At 39.9% G+C, this 17960-nt stretch overlaps 1 protein-coding gene across 4 annotated transcripts; it reads left to right on the top strand.

Annotated features, from left to right (window-relative positions):
* The first annotated feature begins 1522 nt into the window (after positions 1-1522).
* Positions 1523-6387, top strand: LOC137958451 (zinc finger CCCH domain-containing protein 53-like). 4 transcript variants are annotated; one of them, XM_068805479.1, is made up of 10 exons: positions 1523-2055; positions 2255-3392; positions 3494-3682; positions 3840-4019; positions 4171-4268; positions 4366-4587; positions 4688-4850; positions 4990-5208; positions 5289-5381; positions 5499-6387. In XM_068805479.1, exons 2-9 carry the CDS (start codon positions 2338-2340, stop codon positions 5320-5322), a joined length of 2160 nt encoding a protein of 719 aa, XP_068661580.1. In that variant the 5' UTR covers positions 1523-2055; positions 2255-2337; the 3' UTR covers positions 5323-5381; positions 5499-6387. The 4 variants fall into 4 exon arrangements, with proteins under 4 accessions (XP_068661580.1, XP_068661578.1, XP_068661581.1 ...); XM_068805477.1 differs by having other exon boundaries at positions 3840-4025; XM_068805480.1 differs by lacking the exon at positions 5289-5381 and having other exon boundaries at positions 3840-4025.
* Positions 6388-17960: the final 11573 nt, after the last annotated feature.

Below are 17960 nucleotides of genomic sequence, written 5' to 3'. Positions count from 1 at the left end.
GAAAAACACACTGAAACTGAAACCGCGGAGCTTCTCAGCTTCAATCCACTCAAGAAAAGAGGAATGATGGCCCAATAAATCATTCTATCCGTTTGAGCTGTTGAGGCCTCGGAAATAAAATATTTTCACTGCTGTTTGTCATTGTGGGTCACTGCATTCATAATGGGAATCTGAAAAAGTAGACCGCTGTGTCCAAGCAGCTTCAACAAGTGCCGTGCACATGTGACAGGCATATAAAGATCATCGGCCAACCATTTTTTTTTATTTGTTTTTGGTCTTCTCTGTTTGAGTAGATGCTACAGATAACAGACTATTCTATGTTTTATGTTTTCGAACAAAAAGCATTTAGTAAAGCCCATGGGTAAACGAGAGAAATAACGAAATCCCGTGTACTAGTATGCAACGGGATAGGGTGCGGCAATGGATGAGGAGCGAAAATTCGAAGAGAAAGCCGATCTAACTGATAGTCATAACTTAAAAAAGGGGAGGATTAGGAAGCTTTGGGGGTTTCCTAATTCAGATGGTTGGAAACTTGGAATGGGAAGAGGACCACACAGTGACACAGTCGCAGACCGCAGTGCAGGGAAACTGGAAACTGGAAACTGGAAAGTGTCAGAGCAGACGATCTGGGCAGGGGCTCAGTTGAGAGGGCAAAGTGTCCGGGTCCGGGTCCGGGTCCATATCCGGTCAAAGTATTTCCACGTGTGCGTCTCCCTCTCGTGTGAGAACAAGATGCCTCTTGTGTCATGTGTCTGATTTGGTTGGAGATACTTTATATCCGGTGGGCGCGCCCGGCCATGTGCTTCTCTGAACGATAAAAGTGGGTCCGCGCACTTTTAAAAGTCTCTTTGTCTTTCTTTCATCTAGGCTCTCGCACAGGGACTTGTGAGCAGAGGGCGACTAAGAAAAAACCCTAAAACAGAAAACTTTCGAATCACCAGGGAAAACAAAAACCTTAGACTTGAGGGAGAGGGAGAGGGAGAGGAAGCGGAAGATGAGAGAGCCGAAAATCTACTCCTCATCATAGCTCAACAGAGGGGAACGGGCGATCCAGAATAGAGATTGCATAATGCGGATACAGTGAAAACTTAAACATTCATCCATCCACCTATCATTTTTATTTGTAAGTTGTGTGGGGACATCATAAAGACGACAACAAAAGGGAAGGGAGAAGAAGCACAAGATCATGTGATCCCTTCCTCTGCGAATCCCCATAGGATTTGTACAACACGACAACAACTCACTCTCCTCAATCGCTGGTCGCTCCCTTCCCCCGAGCCCTTTCTCCCTTCTCTGCTTATTATATTATTAAACCCCTGCTCTTAGTCTCAAAAGGTAATGTCATTAGAATTAGAAATATATATTTCCGTTACTTAACAAGGTGGAGAGAGAATCTGTGAGAGAAAGAGTAATTACTCCATGACGACGACAACATAGGAAAAAAATTGCGGGGCCCGGTGCCCAGATGAAGCCTTTTAAGAAGCTAAAATTAGAGTGGTAGTGAATAGTGATCGGAGGAGCATTGACCCGGAGGAGAAAAAACAGGGAGGGGCCTCACACAGTTCGCTTGCCGAAGGGTAAGGGAAAGGAACCAGCAGTATTTGAGGTAGATCTGGATCTACACTCTCACACTCTTCACTCTGTTCCTCTCCCCCCTAACAGATGCTGAGGGGAAAAAATAAAATAAAAAAGAAAGAGGAAACAAGAAAAAAAAAAAAAACGCATAGGAATCCGTCCCCCACCCGCACAGCCCTAGGCTGCCGTGCTCACTGCTCTTGCAGGCTCTAGTCCTTCCCAGTTACTCGTTTATGAGAGCAGACGGCTGCTGCTCTTCGCCATTGATGTTGATGATGATGATGCTGATGCAGCAGCGACTTCTGCTCCCTCCGTTACACCGGTGAGGTGGCGTCCCGGTGGTGCTCGCTGAAGAAGATGAACCGAATTCTGCAAGAACAACCAAATCAAATGGATTTACGGGCCTAGAAGAGTTGTATTCTGCAGAAAAAAAAAAAAAACTAGTGGCAGTGGAAGTTCGTTCTCCTGCGGTCTCTCTTGGTTAGTGGTTACTGCATCTGTGTTCTCCTTCCCCATTTTTCTTTCTTTTCTTCCCTCCTTTTCCTCTTTGTAATGTCCACCGTTTCATCATCACCTTTTGGGAACATCGGCTAGAGTTCCAGCTCTCCCCGCTACTTTTTATCTTCCCACGGGAACACTCACCTTTCCTTCCCTTTGGGCCTTTTTCTTCTTCTTGCAGCTGTTTTGCGGGAGTCGGAAGGATTCCTATAAGATCTCCGCCCAACTGCCGAGTACTCTACTCTCCTCTCGCCTGATTTGCTCATGACCATGGACGCCTACGAAGCAACGAGGATCGTCTTTTCCAGGATCCAGAGCTTGGATCCTGAAAATGCCCCTAAAATAATGGGTCTCCTCCTCATACAAGACCATGGCGACAAAGAGATGATACGCCTGGCCTTCGGGCCGGAGGCCCTCATCCATTCCCTTGTTCTCAAGGCAAGGAAGGACCTTGGCCTGCTCCCGGCAACTACTCCGTCCACCCCTTCCTCGTCTCTCTCTTCTTCTCCCTTTATCTCAAGACAAAATAACTCTTCAGCATCATCCTCTTCTTCTTCCTCATCTCCCTCCGCTCGCCTTCTCTCTATGAGTAGTCTACCTCTGTCATTAAGCATGCCTTCCTCCTCCTCCTCCTGGGTTTCGAATTCCTCCCCCTTTTTGCGCAACGGTATGGTCGATTTGCAGAACCCCGAGGAGCTGATCAGCCCCAATTCTGCCTACGGCGTCAACGTTGGATCTTCTTCATCCTCGTCTAATTCCTCCTCTTTCTTTGGCGGCGGCGGCAGTAGCGATCTCATGGAAGATCTACAGCTGCAAGACCATCTCTCTTTTCTCAATGACCCAACAGCTGCCTCCGCATCTCCCTCCGTTTCCATAGGATTATCAAAGATGAACAACAACGGAGGCAGCGGGAGTGACTTGTTCTACCCACCGGAGAGTCCCACCAGCCCCAGCGAGCAAGGTATGCTGTTCCAATACGGGAGTTGGGGAGCCAATGGCCACCATCGCCGGAGCTGCTCCGTCGCTGATGTGGATCTAATTGGCGGAGGGTTCGGGTGGAAGCCCTGTCTGTACTTCGCCAGGGGCTACTGTAAGAACGGTTCCAGCTGCAGGTTCCTACATGGACCACCCGATTCAGCAACAGATAGTGGCGCCGGAAAGCAGCTCGACGTGGTTGAGCACTGCCAGGAATTGCTCAGATCGAAGAGTCAGCGGCTGGTCTCTCAGCTCATGCCTCCCTCACCATCGTTCCCCTTTTCCAACGCGAACAAATGCATGAATTTTTTGCTGCAGCAGCAAGGACAGAATGACACCCAGAGGTCTCCCTACTCGTATCCCTACTATTTCTATTTTTTCCTTGTCGTAGTCTGTTTTCTTTCGTTTTAAGTCAAGTAACCCGGTCGGGCAACCTGGCGTGTAGAGCTGCGACTGCTGCAGCGTTAATATTGGGCGATGAATCACACAAATTCGGGAGCAGATCGATGATGAGAATGGAAAGGAATGACTTTCCGGCGGGAGCTGGGATATTGAATCCAGGGTCGAGGCAGATCTATCTTACGTTCCCGGCTGACAGCACCTTCAAAGAGGATGATGTCTCGAATTACTTCAGGTTGGTGACAATGTTGGAATGGTATTTGCTAGCTGCAACTGCGGAAGAGTTTCCCTATGTTCTATTTTTCCTCCTGTCTAAGATTGATTTGAATCCAAAGGAAGAATGAGATACTTAGACGAGCACTCTGTGACTAATTTGGTGTTGTTACTTGAAGCATCTACGGACCAGTACAAGATGTGAGGATCCCATACCAGCAGAAACGAATGTTCGGCTTTGTAACGTTCGTCTATCCGGAGACAGTGAAGCTCATACTCGCTAAAGGGAACCCGCATTTCGTTTGTGACGCTCGTGTGCTCGTCAAGCCCTACAAAGAGAAGGGCAAAGTCCCTGACAAGTACAGGCATTTTCCACCACTCTCCTCACCTGTAGTCCTCATGAACAGTTCAAACTACGAATTAACAACTGTTGCCAAATTTTCTTAACCGCTTCGTTCTCTAGTTAATGAAGTTTCTTATGTATGTTTTTTTTTTTTTTTTTATGCACAGGAAGCAACAACAACAGCAGGCTGAGAGGGGGGACTTCGCTGCCTGTTCGCCTCCCGCCACTCTTGAATCAAGAGAGCGCTACGACCTGCAGCAATTGAGTAAGCATCAAGCGTCCGACCTGGTTTTCCTTGTATAAATATCCTACCCACATGTTTTTTCCGATTTCACTAGTACTGGTTACTATGCTGATTTCAGGTGCTCGGATGTTGTACAACAACTCTAATGAGGTTATGCTGAGGAGAAAGTTAGAGGAACAGGCGGACATACAGCAGGCCATAGAACTCCAGGGTAGAAGGTTGATGGGCCTGCAGCTTTTGGACGTTAGCAGGAGAAATCTGTCTGGTGCTAGTCCGCTGCCTTCCCCCTCGCTCGATCCCTTTAGTCACTACGATTCGAACCCTCCGGACGGACCCGAAGGTGATGGATCCCCTCTCTGATCTATTTGATCTACTCCTTTTGGACTACTTGGGAACAACAAGCAGAAGGAACCACCTTAATTTCTTTTCCTTGAACGCAGACACTTGTCCCAGTCCTGCTGCAACCGTTCATCCGACTTCTGATCAGCGGCAGTTGCAGAAGTTTCATAACGACCCCTTTATGCTGTTTTCGGATAAGGTATCTACTGGCAACGAAAGTGCGGCTGAAGAAAGGCTACAGCAAGAGAGCAATTACCCAGAAAAGTAAGGAAAGAGAAAAGCTTTTCCTTCGACCGGCCCTTTTCAATCTGAGCTTTTGATTTATTTTTCTAATTATAATTCTAGTTCTGGCGGAATGAATCTGCGTCTGATGACTTCTGTTCGGTCTGCATTTTGACTCCAGCAACAATGTGGAGCACAATCTTCCGGATAGCCCATTTGCATACCCTACCAAATCGCCTACAGATCCGCCTTCCTTGTTCGCTTGTGAAAGGAGCTCTTCCCCTCTTGTCAACATTGGAAATGCGACTTCCAGTAGTATTCCCATCGCCTCTTCCTTGTTCTCTGGGACGTCCTCGTTAGACATGGCATCCTTCAAATCATGCTTCTTTCAGATGCCCAGGTTGGATTGCTTGCTAGTTTGCGCTGGCTAATCTATTCTCCAAATACGTTTTCTTAGCCGATGTTTTTAGTGTTTTCCAGGTTTTCTTCTGGTCACGGTGCTATAGGAATGTAGGCGTATGAACTTGCCTGCATAATAGCATTCGGGCGAGAAGGAGATTGGGTTCAGACTAGGTGTTGTGATTTTTCTGTTGTATCAGATTTTGTTATTCTTTCATGTCGTTTTTCTTTGGGCTTGAATGAATATAATCACGGACATCTGACTGGGTTTTTCTTGAATATCTTTGCCAGGTAAATACCAATTATGCACATCATACGTAGTAAAGCCGAAGAGACAAATAGGGACAGCTGCAAATACCACCATACTCACAGTCTATACACTCATTCCATACGTACAGAAAGATGACTGATTTTGGAATACTTGATGGGCAAAACGTTCTTGCTTTTCTTACATATATAGGCAAAACAGATAGATAGGCAGATTGATCCTCCACAACAGAGATTTATATAAGTAGCTGTCTCAAGAATAACCTTGTTATTCCCGTCTGCAATTGCCTCTTCTTTTTCTTTACCATGCATCTCCAGTGGGGGTTATAGAAAGAAATGCAGTGGATTGGCAGCAGAAGTGGCTGGGAACAACGTTTACCAAGGATCAACTTTTGATCATCAGGAGGAAAAGAAATCTGACAAACTAGTGCAGAGGAGGAGAAGACGCCAGAAAGGGTAAGAAAAGGCTTTCTCATGTTGAACGTTGATGCGAGCACCGACAGGGTTTCTCCCATCCACCACTCGTTTGTTTCTCAGTTTTCAGTTTTCAGTTTTTACTTTTTACACAGGCTTTCTCTCAGAGCATTAAACAAACGGATGAATAGGGTAAATGATTAATCTTTGACGAGAAAAAAGAAAAAGGAAAATAGTTACTTGTATAATATGACTTACAAGGATCTGCCTCCCAATTTCTCTGATGGATTCTTTCAATCTGAGCTTGTTTCTTTTGTCGCGACGCGATGTCTCCTTTTTGAGGCTCTTTTCAGTTTTCTCATGGAGTGTCACATGGGTGCTGACACTACGACGGGCCTCAAGAGTACAGCAAACAAGTTGGATTATGATCTCTACAGCGTTTTTTCTTTTCTTTTTTCTTTTAGTCCTTTTATCAAGATGGTGGGTTTTTTGTCTGTAAGGCACAGGGCAATAGAGCTGTAAGTGCTCATTATCTAACGTCAGTTCCGCTATAAGAGTTGGGACCGCGTAAATCGCCGGGCATGCAAACCTTAAATTTTATCGGCTGCGCATACTATTTATAGTAGAAGCCCAAGTAAACCTGTATCAGGCTCTACAGATATGTCTCTGGCTTTAAAATCAATTAAGTTATATCAAATATTGCATTGGCACTTCCATATCACCAATGCGTTTGCCACTGCTTTAAACAGGCTCAATAAAGAAAAACTTTTTATAGGAGATTCGATTTGTTGTAGTCCATGGACGTGTCTCGTCCAATTAAAGATGGATAGAGATCTCTCATCTCTTTACAGCAGTAAGGGGAAGCAATCTTCACCGTCCCTCCAAATTCCCCCGATTTCAAAATTGGCTCCGTATTCTACTTATTATATGAATGAATCTCATTCTATATTACACGCAATTTACGGACAGATAAATCCCATTACTTTGAACATACTCTGTTCTTATCAATTACTACGAGCATTATTCATTTTCTCCTAAAAATTACTTGATTATTTATTATAGACTTTTATGAAATTTTTGTCATTCATTTGTAAACGAATTAAGAAACAGGAATTGTCACAAGAAACATTCATATCACATATCTAATTCCCCAGTTTACTATACAAATGAATGAGCATTGTAGATGTTAAACCTTCATTAAGTTCGACTACAAGTCTAAAGAAGAAAAGATGTCAAATTCGATGAAACTTACTAAGATGGGCCCAAAATTGAAGAATTAGAGTTTAATTTCTAGACTAGTTTAGACTCAAGAATTCTAGCCAAATATAACAGACCAGTTTGAACCGAAGGTAGGATGGAGCCTTAGGTCAAAATGATTTTTGAAAGTATAAAAACACTATATCAATTTTTACAAGTTTTCCAATGATTTTTTATTGAATATACAAATATTTTTAAATTCAAAAACAATTTTTCAATAACAACAAAATAATCCAAATATGAAGATAGTCAATCAACCCAAATTATCAAATGATTGATTAACAATGTTTTTATGAGTTTTTTTTTAATTTCACTAATGAATTTGTTGACAAGAATTGGGATTCTCCATAATCAATTAAATTAAAGGCATTGAGTAAAAATTTAATCTGACTAATCGATTGCATACGAGTATTGTAAAACAGAGAACTGAAAATAGTAACAGAGATTGAACGAATGGTTTTTCGATGATTTTTTATTCTTCTCCTTTAGGAGGCTATTTATAATATATTACAAGATTTTAGGATCAATTTAGATCCTAAAATCAAGGAATAGAATCAAGAATATAATCACGGGAACGGAGGAAACAATCACGCTATACAGTTTCCTCCGATCACGCTATACAGTTATACATTTCAACACTCCCCCTCAAGTTGGTGCATAGATATCAGTCAAACCCAACTTGTCAATTATACCATGAAATATTTTCCCTGATATTGCCTTTGTGAGCATATCAGCCATCTGACTCGCAGATTGAATAGAGGAGAATTGTATAATCTTTGCATCGAGGTTCTCTTTGATGAAATGACGATCAACTTCAACATGTTTAGTGCGATCATGTTGAACTGGATTTTGTGCAATTGCGATAGCTGCCTTGTTATCACAGTGAAGATTCATAGGTTTGTCGTATTCAATCCATAAGTCTCTCAGTATATTCCGTATCCATAACAACTCGCATACACCATGAGCCATACCTAGAAATTCAGCTTCAACACTTGATCTTGATACTACCTTCTGTTTTTTGCTTTTCCAAGTAACAAAATTCCCTTCCACAAAAGTAAAGTAACTTGACGTGGATCTTCTGGTTGTCTGATCACCTGCCCAATCAGAATCTGTATACCCTTCAATATTAGAGATACCATTTTTTGAGAATCACGGACCTTTTCCTGGAGCACTCGTTAAGTATTTCAAGATCCGATAGACTGCTTCCATATGTTCTTCACTTGGTGCATGCATGAACTAGCTCACAACGCTTACTGCATATGCTACATCGGGCCTTGAGTGGGATAGGTAGATTAATCTTCCAACTAATCGCTGATAACGTCCTTTGTCTGCTGGAATTTGATCTGGAAGAATTCCGAGTTTATGATGCATTTCCATGGGCGTCTCTATTGGTTTACAGTCAAGCATTCCGGTTTCGGCTAGAAGATCCAACACATATTTTCGCTGTGAAAGGAAGACTCCATGTTTCGATCTTGCAACTTCAATCCCCAAAAAATATTTAAGTTGTCCAAGATCATTCATTTCGAATTTAGTAGCTAAATACTCCTGTAAAGCTTGCATTTCACCTCGGTCATCTCCTGTCATGACCATATCATCAACATATACAATTAATGTTGTTACCTTTCGTTCTTTGTGTTTTATAAACAAAGTATGATCTGAGTTACTTTGTTTATAACCAAACTCCTTCATTGTAGCCGAGAATCTCCCAAACCATGCTCTAGGTGACTGTTTCAGCCCAAACAATGACTTCTTCAATTTACAAACTTTACCTTGAGACAAAGAACCACTTTTTACACCTAGTGGTAGTTCCATGTAGACTTCTTCTTCTAAGTCTCCATAGAGGAAGGCATTTTTAACATCAAATTGTTGCAGAGGCAAGTCTCGATTTGCTGCTATAGATATAAGAATACGAATTGTATTGATCTTAGCTACTAGTGCAAAAGTATCCTGAGAGTCTATCCCATACCTTTGCGTATATCCTTTTGCAACTAGCCGAGCTTTATATCTGTCAATGCTTCCATCTGGTTTGAGTTTCAATGTGAACACCCATCGACATCCAATTGTTTTTATTCCTTTAGGTTGGGGAACAAGTTCCCAAGTGGCATTTTTTTGTAGAGCCTCCATCTCTTCGTTCATCGCTTTTTTCCATTTTGGATCAGCTAATGCATCCTGCACATTACTAGGAATAGAAACCCTGGATAATTGTTCAACAGTAAATGCATACGATTTAGTCAACCTATGGGAAGACACATAGTTATTGATTGAGTATTTGGTCTTGGCTTCAAGATCAGGTTCATACTGTTTTTTTGAAACTCCCCTATTCAATCTTTGTGGATATCTAGAGGTTATGTTTTCTGTAGGAAGACATGTTTCATTAGACTCATCAAACATAGGATTCGTATTTACCTGAGGAGGAACATTCCGGGTTGATTCTTCAGTTGTTGGTGCAGACGGGGGCAACTCTGGGGGTTCTTCAGGTGAAATTTCAGAATCACAGTCTCTTTGCACATCATGACACTTAAAAAATTCATTCACTACTTCTAACTCAATAAATTCGGCACCTCTTTCAGCATCTCTGTTAGTTTCATGTGGAACATTCTCTTCATTTGAAGTCTCCCCCTGAAGAGATGTCTAAGAAACTCCCCCTGAATAATAAGGGACTGATTCATGGAATGAGACATCTAAAGTCACATGGAGCTTGTTGGTGTATAGATCATAACACCGATATCCTTTTTGAAAATCAGAGTAGCCAACAAATACACATCGCTTGGCACATGGATCAAGTTTATTTCGCAAGATCTTTGGGATCTGAACATAAGCGGTACACCCAAAAATTTGGGGTTCAAGATTCGGAAGATGGGGAATTGAAATCAGGGATTGCAGCTTGTGTAGAGGAGTTTGAAAATCAAGTACTCTAGAAGGTGTTCGATTGATGAGGTAGGCAGCAGATGTGATAGCTTCGCCCCAATAAAATCGAGGCATGTTCATGCCAAAGAGAGAGGTACGCACTACTTCTAAAAGTTGTCTATTCTTTCTTTCTGCCAATCCATTCTGTTGGGGAGTATAGGTGCAAGAAGTCTGGTGACGAATTCCATGAGTGGTCAGAAAAGTTTCGAGAGAAGCATTAACAAACTCAGTACCATTGTCAAATTGCAAAACACGAATATGCTTTTGGTATTGAGTATGTATCATTGTATGGAATTTCTGAAATGCTAGACACACATCACTTTTTTGGATAAGCAGAAATACCCAAATCATTCTAGTGCATTCATCAATAAATGTCACAAAGTAACGAGCTCTAGAAATAGAAGGAATTTTGGCTAGACCCCAAACATCAAAATGAATAACCGCAAAAGGTTCGGAACTTTTATTCAAACTCGGGAAATAAGCAATACGGTGGCTTTTAGCCAATTCACATGTGTCACAATGAAAATGCACATCAGTCAAACCTGAAAAAAGTTGAGGTCGCAATTTCTTAAGATAACCAAAGGAAAGGTGGCCTAATCGTCGGTGCCATAACCATACAGTTGTTTGAGCATTATCTTCACTGCTAGCTTGATTTGTCTAACAAATTTTTGATCCCCCGTTCTCTGTCAACTCCAAATAGTAGAGTTTGTCCCGTTTAACACCATAACCAAGAATCTTCCGGGTTAGAATTACCTGAAAGACACAAAATGAGGGCCAAAAAGTTACAGTACAAGCAAAAGTGGAAGTAATTTGGCTAACAAACAATAGATTATATTCAAGAGAGGGAACCACAAGGACAGTATCTAATGTCAGATTATTGGATAATATAACAGATCCTTCCCCAGTAATAGGAGAGGTACTACCATTGGCTATTGAAATAACAGATTGTGGAGAAGGTGAGATGGATTGTAACTGACTGGGATCCCTTGTCATATGATCGGATGCACCTGTATCAATAATCCAATGTCTATTCTTAGAATATACAGAAAATACTAATGCATTAGCGAGAATACCTGGATGGGCAACATTTGCAGTAGGTAGCTCCTGATTATCTTCCATGGATGTCACCATAGCTTTCCCATAAATCTTGTTACGGGAATTTTTCGAGAAATCCCACCACTCCGAATAGCCAATAATCTCATAACATCGGTGTTGTGAATGTCCTTTTTTTTTGCAGTGAATAGATACACGATTGTTACCTTTGCCAGAGGGTTGAGGGTTCCGACTGCTTGATGATCCTTGTCGGTTTTGGTTGACCAACATCTCCGAGTTCTCGGAGACTGGGCGATAGCTCCCCATTGTCTGTCTCTGTTGATATTCGCGTCTGACATATGCATATGTACTCTCCAAATCAAGTTTGGGATCTTTTCGCAAAATTTCTCCACGAACTTGATTAAACTCGGAGTCAAGCCCACTGAGAAAAATATGAACCCAAAGCCTAGCCATTGCAGAGTGCAACTGGATTAGCCCTTCGACTGTTTCTTCCTGAGATATAGTTCTATGATCAATCTCCTGGAAAATAGCAACCAGTTCATTGTAGTATGTGGATAACGGTCTACCATTTTGTTTGGTAGAAAAAGATCTCTCGTTCAGCTCAAATATACACGTTTCATCGGATCCATCATAGAATGTTTTTGATATTGCTTCCTATATCTCCTTGACAGTGGAGAGGCGAATAAATCGTTGCATGAGTAATGGACTCATGGAGTCAATAAGCCAACTTTTGACTCTTTGATTTTTAGTAATCCATGCTCTTTGATTTTCAGTGGTGGCCATCGATCTGAAATTTTTTTTTTCTTTTTTTTCTAATCCGGTCCGGTTCGGTTCAGTCCGGTCCGATTCGATCTGGTCCAGTACGATCTGGGCGGATTCAATTCTGGTCCGCTCCAGTGCTGGTCCGATCCGGTTTGGGTTTATACCGGTTCGGTCCGATTCGGTTTACCCACCGGTTTGGGTCAGCAGGAAAAATAAAGGAACAGTAGTTCCTAAGTTAAAAAATACCTTCGTCTTCGTCTTCGACAACGGCAGTGGAGCGTCGGGTTCAATCGGAACAGGGTGGTGGTGCCGTCGTTGGCGCTCGTCGGCACTCGTCGGCATTCGTCGGCGACGTGATTCCGACTATAGGACCGTCGTAAGAGAACTCTGTTCTCTTTCGGCAATTTGGCTTCCCTCGGCGAGAGTGGTGATCGGCGGTAATAATAGGAAGGTGGAACTGTCGTCGGCGGTTGTCTTCGGTCTTCACCGATCGTCTTCGGGCGTCGGCGACGTTCTTTTGGCGTCAGGACAGCCGGAATGCGGAGTTGCAGAAAAAACAGAGTTTTGCAACTCCGACGGATTTTTTCTTCCTCCGGCTTCCTCCTTCGGCGATTACAGGAGCACTTAGCTCCGACTTTCTGCGACGGAAAAGAGAGGATAATTCTCCTGCTCTGATACTATGTAAAACAGAGAACCGAAAATAGTAACACAGATTGAACGAATAGTTTTCCAATGATTTTTTATTCTTCTCCGTTAGGAGGCTATTTATAATACATTACAAGTTAATTTTAGGATCAATTTAGATCCTAAAATCAAGGAATAGAATCAAGAATATAATCACGGGATCGGAGGAAACAATCACGCTATACAATTTCCTCCGATCACGCTATACAGCTATACATTTCAACAGAATTTAATTAACTGATTAACTACAAGGTATATGATATGATGTTAGTATAATAGTTTTAATACTTTTTTATGTGTTTAATATTTGAGGAAGGGGTAATTTTGGGAATTAATAATTGAGTTAAGGGGGCATGAGTCAAGTGTGGATTAATAACATATGGAGGACATTTATGTCTTTTGTAATCATAGATCAATACCTAATGAAAGAATGGGTGACGCACGAAAAAGCTTGACCTAATTTCAATTCTTTCCTGTAACCTCATACTTACTTGTCAATAACCCACTTGCAGCCCACAATTTGCATTTAATTCTATAAGAATATAACAAAATGGTATGAGAGGAGGACACTGTTCCAGCATAGTATCACAAAGACAGTCGCGGTTTCTAAGACTACTATCCATCCAGCAGCAGGTTAGCTGAGTTTTTTACTCAAACTTGCACTTTTTCATTTCCATTCTATCGATGGCACCAGAGACGAGCAAGGACAAAATTAATGCAATGGCTAGGAGGCTGAAGGCAATTAGGGTCAAAATGCTTCAACCCTTCCAATGAGGAGCCAAACTTTGAGAGCAATGTACTGAGGGAAAGTGTCAACTTCACTCGTGAAAGGTCTTTAGGGTACAAATTCGAGAGAGAGAAGAGAGAATACAAGAAAAAACAGTTTTAGGTGGTAACAAAAAAAAAAAAAAATGCTGGCAGAGAAATCAAATTCACTTGGCATAATGGACTTGTATCAGTGAATTTAAAACTTCCATCGACAGAGCTCTTCCCATGAATTTTTCTCCTTCCCCAGAAAAGCTTCTCCCAATAAATATTGGCTACGAAAAACCTTAAAACCTTCGAACTTTCAATGTACTGGACAATAGTTTTTTTCACTTAATTTTTCTTTATTTTTCTATTTCTCCCTCCTGTTTTCAATTTTTCGTACTTTTATTTCCATTTTTTATTTGTCTTTATCCAAGAACATAACTCAATTAAAAAACGAGGAAAATACTATTTCTCCCCTTTTTTTATTTCCTTTTCTTTCTTTTTTCCCTTTTCCCTTATTCTCTATTTTTTTCCTTTTGAAAGAAGAGAATCAAATTGAAAAAATGGGAAACAACTTATTTTTCCTTTTGAAATTTGCTCAGAAAAGTTTTTTTTTTATTTAGGTTTTAGTTGTTTCTCTTCTTTTCCTTGTTCCCCTTGTTCTCTTCTTCTTATTCTTCTCTAATTTTATGTTGTGAAAGCAGAGAATAAACTTTGGTAAAGATTGTTAATTTATAATTCTCCCAACAAAATTGAGATTTTCATTGGGAGTAGTTCTCTTCTCCCAACGAATTTCTTAGTTTTGTTAGGTTAAAGTCTCCTTTCAAAAATCTAATCCTTTTCTTTCTTCTTTTTTCCCATTCTTTTCTTCTATATACATATTTAGTGACATCTCATGCGCGTAAACACATGTAATTAAATCATTAATGAAAGAAAATATAATTTTCATACTTTCATTAACATTCTAAACACTTCATTCCTTGAAATAATCTTTCAAAGAAATACACCCATGTTTTTAAAACTATCTTTCTTCAAATTAAAATGTTGTAAGTGCAATCATCAGTGTAACATATTTAACAAAAGGCTATGAAAAGCTACGGACAAGGAAAAAATATTTCTTATTCTTCTTAGTTTTTCTTGATTTAAGAAATGGTTAAGAGATGGTAAAAATGACATCTATATGGTTAAGAAGCTACATCTAATTTTAATTTATTTTTTATTTATAAAAATTTCTACCACAATTTGACCTAAAATAATTATTTGTGTTGTAATTTTTAATACTTAAAAATTTAAATTTAATGGAAATATTAATTGGTCAATGTAATAATTACCTATTAATTAATGACTAATTAATTAATTAATATTTTAATTGTGCAAGTAAGTGATTAATTAATTATTTCTTGTATTAATATACAAAAAACTTGTTTAATAGAATACATAACTATTTGAAGGCAGCTAATACTAGTTAATTAATTAAAAAGTATATGTATTTAATAATTAAATAATATTAATTAAGTAAGAAAATAATAAAATGTCTTATGATTTTTGTTAATTAATTTGCCAATTGACCTTTTTAATATAATAACTAATCAATTATTTAAAGAAATAGGTAGTAATTCATTAATTAAATAATTAATTGATTCAATTAATTTGGTTAGTGTGATTAATGGAGTTGGTGGGAATAACAGAATGACATACTATTTGATCACAACTAATAGCAGTCGATTATTTAGTAATTAATATATTTATAATTAAATATATTTAATCATTTTCCATGAATAATTTTAATACTTTTATTGTAGTTTTCTTTATATTTTTATAATTTTCTTTTTTCAATTTTAAGAGAAAAAAAATTTGTTTTACTTAATTTTTTTTCTTTCCATTTTTCCTTCTTATTTTTTTTTTCCCTTCGTTCTAAACACTATAGCTGAAGGTGGTGATGGATATATCTTGAAATCATCACTGGACTCCAGGGATAGAACAACCGATCATAGCATATTAAGGATACCTTGGAGTAGGTGAGAGATTAGGAGAAATTAGGGTTGTGAGCACGTTATCTTTGCCCTTCCCCTCACACCTTTATCTATATACTTGAGGGCAAAGACCCTAGGACATGAGTGAAGTAAAGAGACTTAAAAATTTAACATAATTACATCTCATACCACTTACTCTCTCAATTACATAAAGTATCACTATCTTGTTTATTACTCCAGTGAGAAAATATCATAAATTCCCAACTTGGAATATGCCTCTAAGAGAGATTTTGTAATAATGACCTTTGTGAAGATATCTGCTAGTTGATTCTTGGATGTGATGTATTGCATAGATATTACACCAACTTGCAATTTTTCACAAACAAAACGATAGTAACCCAATATGCTTGGTTCTGTCATGAAACACTAAGTTATACGTAATATGAATGATTGTCTAATTATCACAAAGAAGTTGCATCGGTTTATTTACTTGGACAGTACAGTCATAAAGGATTTAAGTCATAATAGGTCACTTATTGCATGTGTCATTGATATATATATTCTACTTTTGTATTTGACCTTATTACCACATTTTCTTTTTTGCTTCTCCAGATGACTAAATTAATACCTCTAAATGTCTGTATAATAACTAGAGGTTGATTTTCTATCATCCGGTGAACCTACCCGGTCTACATCTGGAAATCCTTGAATATCTATATATCCATGGTTCTTGAATAATAACCATTGATCAGGAGTTCTCTTCTAGAATTGAAGAATCCTTTTTAGTGCTTCCCAATGACTTTGTTGAGGTCGGCGCATAAACTGACTCATGGTTTTAACTGAATAAGATATATCAAGTCTTGTAGTCGAGAGATAGATTAATTTCCTTACTAACCGTTGGAACCGTCCCATATCAACATCACTTGCACCTTTAACAACATAATTTAATATTGGGCTTCATTAAGTGAATCAGTTGGTTTGCGTCCATGAATTGTGGTTTCTTGTAACAGATAAAAAATATACTTCCTTTGATATATAATTATGTCATATTTTGATAGTAGAACTCTTATGCCCAAGACTCATTTGATTTGAGAAGCCCCAAGTCTTTGGTTTGAGATTTTTCTTTGACTTGTTGAATTCCATTATAGTTGAGAGCAATATCATCAACATATACTACCATGAAAATCTTCCCTTTGAGTGGTATTTTTGAGAAATACCCAGTGATCGCTCTCATATCTCTTACATGACTTGAGTGACAACCATAGTACACTTGTCAAATAAGATTCTTAGGGATTGTTTGAGCTCATAGATGGGTTTTTTAACCGACATATTTGATCCGCCGAAACCTTTTATTCAGGTGGTAGAGCTATATAAACCTCTTGTGATAGATCACCATTTAAGAAAGTATTTTTTATTAGAGGTTGGCATCGGGTCAGGTTTTACAAGGAAGACCTGATTCTACCCAAAAAACCCAGGTTCAGGTTTGTAATTTCACCCCGTGGATCGAGGACAGGTGGGGAAAAAAACCCACCGGGTCTCGGTCGGTGGGTCCAAGACCCACATAAGAGACAAATATATAGAACAGGGTTAAGATGGGTCTGGTTTTACGGACTATAGCCTTTGGCCACGAACCATGCTTTATATCTTGCAAGAGTCCCATCTCGACTATATTTTAAGTGTATAAACCCACTTGCAATGGATCGTCTTCTTACCGAAGACATGCCCTTGATTTATGAGTTAATAAGTTGTTAATGGGCCCTCATTTTATGGGTTTGGTTGGGGATGGGTGGGGATGGGGGAACGAGGTGGGGGCAGGGATAGGGCGAGGAAGAGGTTGGTTTCCCAACGCCATACAGTTTTTTTTGTTTTGGGGACAGGGATCGGTTCCGGTTTGGGTTTTAGGAAACCCGTGCCCACCCCTTGGGTGTCTACATGGGCAATCACAAATATTGAGTTGCAGGCCTTAGAGCTCCTAGCTCCCTTGAAGGCTACAATATCAGGGTTTGGGAAGCTGCTAAACCCGTTCAGGAGGGAGCATGAACCCATGGATACCATTTTGAGCTCTTGAAAGCTCCTTAGCCATCCAGAATCCTTCACTTTGTCAGGTGGGAAACAAAAGAAAAGAATTCTAACACATTAGGAGGTCCACAAAAACATGTTCTCCAGCATTACCTCTTAGCCTTCACATTTTGGGAAGCAGGCCTCAGCAAACTAGGTTAGAAATGTTTACTGGTCACATTTTCATAGTTTAGCTCTCAAAGCCATTGTTGATCGTTCCCTAAAATTGGAAGAAATCTTTGGAAGCCAGCCATGCCTGCAGTGTAATTGCACCTGTGGAAAGAGAGTGAAATGACCATACTAACCTTATTTTAGAAGATATATTGCAGGCATTGCCCATGATATCCTCTTTTGGGTAAAATCCTATAACATTCTCCCCCTGTTCTTAACCTCAATCACCAACAAGTTCTGAATGACTTTGCCAATTTCAAATCCTCCTCCCACCCCCCTTAGGCCACTGATGATGGCTGGCAAAAGGTGGACTTTGGTAACATTTCCAAGGGGAAGACGGGGCCTACTGGGTTTTGAAAGAGCTACTAGCAACCTTACGGACATTGTTCTTCTTTCTTTCAGAACTTTTATTTGGAGAAAAGGGAAACTCTATTCCAAAGCCACAAGGCAAATGAAT

Source organism: Aristolochia californica, unplaced genomic scaffold, assembly GCF_029961685.1.
Source record: "Aristolochia californica isolate CCGP_79_NKW_82.1479 unplaced genomic scaffold, dmAriCali1.0.hap1 SCAF_3, whole genome shotgun sequence".
NCBI classification, from domain to species: Eukaryota; Viridiplantae; Streptophyta; class Magnoliopsida; order Piperales; family Aristolochiaceae; genus Aristolochia; species Aristolochia californica.
This window is presented reverse-complemented; position numbering and strand designations above follow the sequence as displayed.